This window comes from Seriola lalandi, unplaced genomic scaffold (genome assembly GCF_002814215.2).
Source record: "Seriola lalandi dorsalis isolate HSWRI2012SDOR001 ecotype SW California unplaced genomic scaffold, Sedor1 jcf7180002008970, whole genome shotgun sequence".
NCBI classification, from domain to species: domain Eukaryota; kingdom Metazoa; phylum Chordata; class Actinopteri; order Carangiformes; family Carangidae; genus Seriola; species Seriola lalandi.
In genome coordinates, this window is record NW_019479623.1 from 1 (window position 1) to 9,916 (window position 9,916).

At 46.3% G+C, this 9,916-nt stretch overlaps 2 protein-coding genes across 3 annotated transcripts; one reads left to right on the forward strand and one right to left on the reverse strand.

Moving 5' to 3' along the window:
* The first annotated feature begins 203 nt into the window (after positions 1–203).
* Positions 204–5,776, forward strand: LOC111672743 (protein DENND6B-like). Its single transcript, XM_023430296.2, has 16 exons — positions 204–305; positions 678–783; positions 873–952; positions 2,000–2,062; positions 2,159–2,214; positions 2,362–2,484; positions 2,798–2,893; positions 3,005–3,099; positions 3,668–3,733; positions 3,813–3,877; positions 3,976–4,065; positions 4,198–4,251; positions 4,341–4,450; positions 4,526–4,628; positions 4,708–4,782; positions 5,316–5,776. The coding sequence occupies exons 2-16, from the start codon at positions 699–701 to the stop codon at positions 5,460–5,462; spliced, it is 1,308 nt and encodes a 435-aa protein (XP_023286064.2). The 5' UTR covers positions 204–305; positions 678–698; the 3' UTR covers positions 5,463–5,776.
* A 410-nt stretch (positions 5,777–6,186) lies between these two features.
* Positions 6,187–9,887, reverse strand: LOC111672752 (GRIP and coiled-coil domain-containing protein 1-like). 2 transcript variants are annotated; one of them, XM_023430307.2, is made up of 3 exons: positions 9,106–9,887; positions 8,211–8,885; positions 6,187–7,885 (listed from the first exon to the last, which is right to left on the reverse strand). In XM_023430307.2, the coding sequence occupies exons 1-3, from the start codon at positions 9,487–9,489 to the stop codon at positions 6,617–6,619; spliced, it is 2,328 nt and encodes a 775-aa protein (XP_023286075.1). In that variant the 5' UTR covers positions 9,490–9,887; the 3' UTR covers positions 6,187–6,616. The 2 variants fall into 2 exon arrangements, with proteins under 2 accessions (XP_023286075.1, XP_023286085.1); XM_023430317.2 differs by having other exon boundaries at positions 9,118–9,886.
* Positions 9,888–9,916: the final 29 nt, after the last annotated feature.

The window sequence follows — 9,916 nt, forward strand, 5'->3', positions numbered from 1 at the left end:
TGATTGATTGATTGATTGATTGATTGATTGATTGATTGATTAGAGTTCACCCTGTTATTACACAGCATGATTGATGGTCATAGTTCATTATGACGTTGGTGTTTATTTCTGTCTGGTTCTGTTTCTTAAGGAAAAAATCAACGTCATGATAGAAATGAATTCTGGGATATAATAGCACTTCCTGTCGCTCTCCCTATAAACTGACTCTTCTCTGGTGTCCTCAGAGGGAAGTGTCCCACTTCTTTGGTTACGTCTATTTCAGACAAGTTAAGGACGTCTCAGTGAAGAGAGGATACTTCCAGAAGGTGAGGGTCCCCTGTACTCACCTGGTCACAGTCCAACACCTGGTCACAATTTAGCTAACAGAGAAGCTAACAGAGGTTATTGCTGTTTATTGCTGTAACATTTTTGTCTCTGTGTTACATTAACATTAATTTTATTATTTTATCAAATTATTTTATCAAATTATTTTAAAATGATTTCGTCTAATTAAGACATCAACATTTTAGTTCTACCTCTTAAGCTCCGTGATCTCATGTGATCAGTTTCACTTTCAGTTAAACCAGTCTCAGACTGATCCTGGATCAGGTCAGGCCTTTCATCTTTATGAAACAGCCCTCTATTCACACCTGTTCAGTTTGATTGACAGCTGTGGGGTCATGTGACTTGTGTTTCAGTCCCTGGTGTTGGTGTCCAGGATGCCGTACACTCATCTGTTCCACTCACTGCTGCAGATCATTGCACCTGAGTTCTTTGAGAAGCTGGAGCCTTGTCTCGAAGCAGGTGATTATGTCACGCTTACATCATAACCACAAGCCAATCAGAACAGATGGGCAGATATTTCACCTGACATCTGTTATACATCCTCACAGTTTGTAACGAGATTGACCAGTGGCCTTCACCTGTACCTGGACTGACCCTTAACCTGCCTGTGATGGGCGTGGTCTTACAGGTGAGGGGAGGGGGTGTGGTCATTCAGAGGAGGGGCTTGGTTGACAGGTGAGAGGAGGGTCGCCTTCCTCCAGAAAACATCTGGTTCTCTGATAAAATTAAAACTGAAGGAGAGAAGTCAACTACAACTCCCAGGATGCATTTCACAGTATAACAAACAGGTCTGGTTTTAATATAAGAATAATGGAATAATTTTCAGGTGAGATAATGGAGGAACGGCTTAGTGTTTGGTTCACTGTCCAATAAACATATTAACAAGAAATAACAATTAAAAGATAAAGGATGTGCAAAAGATCACAGTGTAGACAGTATAGACTGTTCTGTGCAGGGATCATACCCCAAAGTGTTGATGTAATGTGGTTGTTGATTGATGAGGCCAGATGCAGAAGAAAAGGAAGGTGCTGGTCCATCACTGGGGTGACCGGACTGGACTTCTGGTCCTGATACAGACAAACATGTGATAGGACAAATCCTTTAGATCATATATGTTCAAAAATGTTAGGTCTGTTGTGTGTGTATAATGAATAGTAAGGATAGATATGAATATGCTAAAATAAATACAGTATTAGGCAGTGGATCCTGAAGCTGCTGGTTCTGGATCAAACCGTCTCTTTGTCTCACTTGTAAAAGAAAAGTTACTGACGCATCGAGCTGGACACCAGCCGCAGGAACAGGCTGAATTCTACTACGTCGCTAAAACGTCTGTCGACATCATCAATCATACATTTATGCCACTTGAAGTGTTCGTCAGTACAGTTTGTCATTTGCACTAATGATGCTTTTCGCTACACACCAATATTAGATGTTACTCACCTGTCTAACAGAACAGTTGCAAGCTCAGCATCAAGCCATATCTCTTTACCCGGAGCTGTCTCCAGCGATGGAAAAACACACCAGGATTCACCCGTGTTTTGCTTTTTTTCTGGCCAGTCTGGCCAGATCGGACCAAATCTTACACATTACGCCTTTAAAATTTAGAACATTAAAGTGTACATGAACTTCCTGTCTGTATTTGAACTTCCTGTCTGTTCACCTGTTCACTGTCCAGGTGAGGATTCCTTCAAAATCAGACAAACCCGGAGGAAGTCCAGTCAAACAGGCTGCTAAAGAGGTCAGAGGTCACAGGCTGTTCATCTTCATTCTCTCTGCGTCTATCATTAATAAATAAATCAATAAAGTTTTATTATTAATATCTGTCTCTCCTCAGAACCTCCTGCCGGCTCCGACGCTGCTGCCCACGATCCATGAACTGGACCTCTTCAAGTCAGAACCAGTTCTTCCTCTGAACCTGATCCACATTTAGTTTAGTTTGTCTTGATCATTCTAGTTTTATTCTGAAGGTCCGCAGATGTTTTAATGACTGAATGAACTGTTTCCACTCGTCTAACGTGACCTCTGACCTCTGACCAGGTGTTTCCAGTCAGCGCTCATCCACCTGCAGATGCTCTGGGAGCTCATGTTACTCGGGGAACCGGTGGTTGTCATGGCGCCGTCTCCCACCATCTCCTCGGAAACTGTGCTGGCCCTCGTCAGGTAACTGAACAGTCAATCAGGAGTCATTTTAACATCCACAGGTGTGAAGTGATCACATTCACACCGTTTGACATCTCTCGAGGAGGCGGAGCACACCTGGACAGGTCACCTGTCAATCACACAGCCTTCAGACACCTTTGAGTCTTTTCACATGAAGAATAAAATCAATCTTAAAAAAGTCAACATTTATTGATTCACTGTGAAGGAGTCACAAAAACATCAGGACAGATGTTTGATGATGTGTGTTATTGATTTCCTGATGGAGAGATGCTCTGAGCAGTTGTTGCCGTGGTAACGGTGTGTGTCTCCTTAGCTCCATCAGTCCTCTGAAGTTCTGCTGCGACTTTCGTCCTTATTTCACCATCCATGACAGTGAGTTCAGAGAGTACACCACCAGGACACAGGCCCCGTGAGTAACCTGCACACCTGAGTCTACCTGTCTGAACTCAACTGAGTCAATCTGTCTGAACTCACCTGACTCTATCTGTCTGTCTGAACACACCTGTCTTGTCTCTGTCAGACCTAACGTGGTTCTGGGAGTCACCAACCCGTTCTTCATAAAGACGTTCCAGTCGTGGCCTCACATCGTTAGACTGGGAGAGATCAGGATGGCAGGTCTGTTCATACATTCATTCACATGAAGGGTGATTCAACAGGTGTGTGACATGAACCAGGTCAGATGTCACAGGTGTTCCTACACAACAAACAACACTGTAAAACACAGAGAACAAGCAGCTGATCATTCATGAAAACTGTTATATAAACAATCCATGAGTTCCACATGTTGGTCCTGGTGTGATTTACTTGTATTCTCCATAGAACAGCCTGAGAACCCTGAGAGGAACCACATGTTTAATATCAGTAAAATATGTTCAATGTCTTTCAGCATTTTACTTTGAAAAACCTGAGTTCAGTCAATAAAGTTTAGAATGCTGAGATGAAATATTCAGTTTTTTATCAAAGAAATACAGTATCTTTCTGTTTATTATTATTATTATTATTATTATTGATAAATGAATGTTTCCTTGTTTTAAATCTAATCACATCAGTCGGACTCTGACTGACCTTGTGCAGATTAAACATATAATAAAATAATTAAACATGAAGTTCATTAGATGACTGAGGTTATGAATTGATTGTTACGGTTAATATCATAACGACTCACCTGTCTGATCACTTCCAGGTGATTTACCCAAACAGGTGAAGGTGAAGAAGCTGTCCAAACTGAAAACACTGGACACCAAACCAGGTAACCTGATAGAACAGAACCAGGTGAAAACCCAGACCACCTGAGTGTGTGTGACTCAGTGTGACTTGTGTGTGTGCAGGGATCTACACAGCGTACAAGACGTTTCTACACAAAGACAAGATCCTGATTAAAAGGCTGTTGAAGGTGAAGCAGCAGAACTCAGACCTGAACACACAACGATGATCACAAGACAAAGATCACATGACCTGTTTAATGAGTCTGAGTCTCGTCTGCATGTTCAGGGCATCCAGAGGAAGAGACCGTCAGAGGTTCAAAGCGCCATCCTGAGGAGACACCTGTTAGAGCTGACGCAGAGCTTCATCATCCCTCTGGTGAGGATCAGCCAATCACATCGCTCTAATGTTACCTGTTGTCCACCTGTCGCTATACTGACGCTCGATGATGTCAGATCAGCACTGACCAATCAGAGAGCAGGAAGTGTAACCCTGCGTTTTGTCTGTCAGGAGCGGTACATGGCAGGCCTGATGCCTCTGCAGAGATCTGTGACGCCTTGGAAGGTAAACAGGAAGTGGCTTCTTTGTGATTATGTCACAGTGATGTCATCAGTGTGGAGATGACAGGTGATTAATTTGTTTTATTTGTTCAGACGCCTCCTCAGATTCGACCCTTCAGTCAGGACGAGTTCATGTCCACTCTGGATCACACTGGGCCTCAGCTCACCTCAATGCTCAAAGGTGATTGGATGGGACTGTACAGGTGAGTCCCTCAGGTGTGTGCAGGTGGTCTCCATGTTCCCGTGCTCACACAATAAATGTCACATTTTCCTGACAGGAAGTTCTTTAGGTCTCCGAACTTTGATGGTTGGTATCGTCAGCGACACAAAGAGATGACTCAGAAACTGGAGAGTCTTCACCTGGAGGTCATCTGTGACGCTGTGAGTTATCTCATCAAACTTCTGGATGACAGTTGTCAAACATCTGGATCCTCTAACCCTGATGTTCTGGTCTTTCCAGGACCTGCTCGGTTGGACCAAAGACAAGTCTGAGGTGGAGATCGTAGATCTGATTCTGAAGCTCAGAGAGAAACTGGTGAGTGGATCAGGGTGACTGCCGCCTGGGATCCGGATCTAAACTCTATGTAATAGATTTATTTAAATGGTCCGTCGTTCTCTCAGTAGAACCTTTTCATTTCATCGACTGTTTACCTGTGAAGTGTCAGTCCGGAGATTTCACACTTGTGATCCAGGTGGGTCAGGACTACAACTCCCAGAGTTGTGTGGACAGCACAATGACTTCCAGTCACAGAATAAGTTTGTTCCATCGCTCTGTTAGCAGCAGTCAGGAGTCTGAAGAGCAGCTCTTCATCTCTCTGTGGCTCCTTCATCTTCTTCACTGATCCTCTCTGTATGAGCAGCAGCTGAACACAGGAAACTCCCCCCACACAAAATGATCAATATTACTGATCAATATCACTGATCAGTGTCAGTCACTGTTGTTTCCTTGTTCATTGATTCAATGGAAATTCTCCAGACTGACACTTTAAGATTGTCCCTAACAGGCTGCTCTAGATTGATTGTGATTGTGTTTACATGACAGACAGGAGGTGTGTTTGTGTGTTTCAGATTAAAGCTCGCAGACAGCAGCTGCAGGTGAAGGACGGAGTTTTACACAAACTACACACTTTTATAAATACAATGATCACAACACTGTCTGAAGACCTGCAGAGTGTTCTACACACACACAGAGAACACACACTGAACACACACTGAACACACACTGAAGAACATGTCCCAGCTGCTTGATTTGACTCTCTTGTTCTCGATGTTTCAGACTTCAGCTCTTTATTTTTAAAATGACTTTATTCTTATAATAACAATTTTTCTCACTATAGTGTCTTCATTCATGAAATACTACAACTTCATTTCTGATGCGCTGTCATAATATTGGAGAAGTTGTGGATTTGTTCTTTTCGGCTTGAAACAAACTTTCAGTTGTTTAACATTCAGCTTCACATGTAACATAGAATATTTATAAAACCTGTTTAAATAAAAATCCAACAAAGAACCAAACAGTTCATTGAAAAGCTGCCTGTTTACCTCTGTTCTGAAAAGTTTGATTCACTTTAATCTGTTACTTTCATTTAAAAAATGAATCTACCATATAACGTCACTGACCACAGATGAAGTGATATTTTTCTAACATTGAATCACAGCTGAAATCCACAAACTGACTGAGCTCAGTGAATGTAACTTGCAATAGAAGTAATAATAATAGTAATAATGTATTTACCATACCAATACCAATATTTTTTTGTTTTGAGAACTGAAACCTGAATCTTGTTCACATGGTCAATTATGGTATATTTTCTCCTCTGTAATATTATATTTGTAATGTTGAGGAAAAGTTTTAAATTGCCTCTTCTAGTAGACACTGTGGAAAACCCTAAGGTGAATTTACTATTATCATATTTTAGAAGATGAAAATTAACCAAACTTTGTCAAGCAGGAAAATATTTTAATTTCTACACAAAATATACATATCAATGATATGAAGAACTGCATTAAATCACCTTTTAAATGTTTTCATTCAGTGACAGTCATATAATCATACATGTTTAAATATGAATATACAGTTTCTACAGGAGAACAGAACCAAACTGCAAGTTTTCTATCAATTTAAACATCAGGTAAATGAAACTATAGCTCCCGTCATAAACCGCTAGCCGGTCAGAGTGAGTTGGTGTCATGTAATGGGGTTTATGTTGGAAAGCATCAGAAGGGTCAATAAGGTCTGTTTGTAAAACCTGTTCAGAATCAAAGCCAGTGAACAAACTGAAGGGGAAATCAAAGTCTGGGAATGTGTCACTGATTTACAGACAGACTGGATTCAGGTTCAGGAGGTGATGTTTCTTCTTCAGGTGTCTTTATCTCTTGTTGGTCCACCACGTCGCCCCCTGCAGCCTCAGGACGTGGTGTTTCTCCTGCGGGCTAAAGTGCAGGATAGTAAGGATGGCGGTGAGCGTCTGCTGCCTCCCGCTGGCGTCCTGCAGCGTCAGGAACTTGTAGATGACGTTCTTCAGGTACTCCATGTTGGCACCCTCTCTGCTCTGGTCTCGGATCAGTTTGTCCAGTTGTCCTCGCAGCTCCGTCACCTCCTCGTCGTGTCGCTCTCCGTTGGCAATGAGCCTGGCCTGCAGCTGGTGGAGGTCCTCCTCCAGCCGGTGTTTGTGACGCCGCAGCCCGCCCACCTCTACCTCCTTCCTCGCCAGCTGTTCAGCGTACAACAGCAGTGTTGGCTCGGCAGGGGCGACCCGCCGCAGGGCCTGGCTGACGATGTCACCCTCGCTCTCAGGGCCAGGCTCGCCATCAACATCAGCAGCTTCATTGCACTCATCGCGGCTGAGGGCGGCGGCGGCGGCGGCACGCAGCCTCTCCAGCTCCTGGTCTTTCTCGTCCAGCAGAGCCATTGTCCTCTCTCTCTGTTTGTGAAGCTCCGCCTCCAGTCGCAGCAGCTCGTCACGGTGCAGTGCCTCCGCCCGCTCCACTTCCTGTCTGTGGCTCTGCTGCAGTGCTGCCACCGCCTGCTGCCGTTCCTCCAGCTCACGGCAGCGGTGGACCTCGGCCTCATCGCTCTGGATCCGCAGGTTGATGTACTTCTCCTTCAGCTCGGACAGCTGGTCCCGGACCTCCTCCAGCTCTTTGGCCTGGCAGCCATCTTTGGCGTTCTTGTTCTTCAGCACCACCTGCGCTCGCAGCTTGTAACGCTCAAACTCATCCTTCAGCTGCCGCAGCTCCTGCTGGTAGACCAGCGCCGAGGCTCTGTCCCCACCCGGCTCTGCCTCAGTCTCTGCGAGGTCCTGGATGTTCTGGTCTGGATTCCTCTGAGCCGCCAGCAACAGCAGCTTCTTCACCCTCTGCAGCTTCTCCTTCAGCGCACCCACGTCCAGCTGCGACTCGTCTATGCTTAGGTCAGAGGTCGACCTGCTGGAGGCGGCAATGGCCAGCGTTTTGTTCTCTGTGTCCAGCTGCAGGATCCGGTCCCGGAGTCTCTGAGCGGTCTGCTGGTCTCGCTGCCTCGCCTTCTCACAGGAACCCAGCAGCTCCGACAGCTCAGAGACTCGCTGCTCCAGACCTGCGACCCGGATCTCTGCGGCCTGAGCACGCTCACGAGCGCGCTCCTCTGCCTCGCAGGCCTGAAACACAGAGAGGGTTCAGACTGAGACCAGAACCTGCTGAGACTAAAACCTGAAGAAGTTCACTGAACCTTTCAAACAGTCACACTGACACCTGCTGGACAATGTGAGGTACTGCACCTGAACCTGAGCCTGTTGGATTATAGTCTGGAATCTTCAGTCAGATTGAGTTCAGAGTTCAGTTTGGTTCAAGTTGTTTTACCTCCCTGGTCTGATTGTGGATCCACTTTAGTTAGTGTGGGCCTTGTTTTAGTTAGCTCTGGTCAAGCCCTACCTTCCTGGTCTAGTTGTGATCTGGTTTTAGTTAGCTCTGGTCTAGCCTTACCTTCCTGGTCTCGCTGTGGATCTGCTTCTGGAAGTGGTTTTTCAGCTCCCTCAGCTCCCGCTGCAGCTCATCCACTCTGGGATCTGGTTTCTTCTGGTCTTCCTCTGCGGCCTGCAGCCTCCTCTTCAGCTCATCTCTCTCCTCCCTTACCTGGTTAAGGTGAGCCTCAGACTCCACCCCACGGTCTACAGCCTGTGATGTCATCAGGAGGGTGGTGTTGGCGTCCTGTAGGCGGAGCTCGGCGTCCTGCCGCAGGTCTCGTTCCTGCTGCAGGATCCTCTGCAGCTCCCTCAGCTGCTGGACGTGATCTCCCTGCTCCTGCTCCCTCTCGTGCTGCTGCGTGATGATGCGAGCGCGACTCTCGGCCAGCTGCTGCTGCAGAGCGTGCAGCTCCGCCTCCTGCTGTGTCGTCATGGTGACCAGGCGTTCCCGCAGCTCCTCCACCTCCTGCTTCAACTGACGCTTGTCAGCCTGGAAACTCGCCTCCATACGAGACTTCTCCTGTGTCACCGTGGCCAGGGCGCCGGTGAGCGTGGTCAGTTGGCTCTTCAGCTGGGCGATGCGACGCTCTGCCTCCACGTTTGTAAGGGCCGTGGCCTGTTGCTGAGGCTCCGCCCCCATACCACTTCTTTCTGCGGCACCGGCCTCAAGCTCCGCCCTCTCCACCCTCAGGGTCTGCAGGAAGAAACAAGAGTTTGAACTCGTCACGTTGCATCATCCACTGAACCAAACACACCTGTCCAGGTAACTCTGGTTTACCTGGACTATATATATGAGTGTATATATATATATATATATATATATATATATGTGTGTAGTATATGAGAGAAACTGGAGAACAGATAACATTTAATAACTAAAGGATGTTTCAGTCAGCTGACTTTTTTAAATGTACCATCGAGCTTACTTTCCCTCCCAGTTCTCCCTGGTCTTCCTCTGATTGGTCCCCTCTGGTGGTCTCAGTGGGCATGTCCACAGACGCCACCGTGTCCTCGCTGTCCTCACTGTGCAGTGAGCAGCCGTCCTCTGGGAGGTCTGAGGCGGCAGCAGCAGTGGTGTTGTCCTGGCCCTGCTGGTTCAGGTCCACCTCCTGGGTCACCGTCAGGACCTTCAGACTGGCCTCCAGAGCCTCCTTCTCCTTCAGAAGACTCTTGTAGGCCCGGACCACATCCTTGAAGCGGGTCTGGTACTGGACCAGCTGTTTTTTCTGGGACTCGATGGTGTCCAACAGCTCCTTCCTACTGGGCCCGCCCCCGAAACTCATCCCAAACTTCTCCATGACTCTGCTGGTCTACCAGACTGTTAGTCTACCAGGGTCCAATCAGACTGAATCCATTGTCAGGACCAGAACTGGTTCATGTGTAACCAACCATGATGAAAACTGAGGCTGTGCTGGACTGGAAAAGAAACTGTCAACACAAGCAGCAATCAGTCCGTCAGTCAGTGGTCAGTGTGTAAAGCTGCAATTAAACACATTTAAACAGCCACAGAATCAGAAACATGAATACTGTTCTTTAATGACGAACATGTTTCAGTCTTTAAAACCAGCTTCACTGCTTCATGTTTGATTCATGTTTGCCTCTGGATTTAACTGTGAGTAAAACTATAAACTGCACAACATGGGGGAGGGGAGATCTCTCTTCTCCCTCAGTACAGTCTTAAGATATTCCCTCCCTCAATCGAATCAATTAATGAGCTGATTGAGA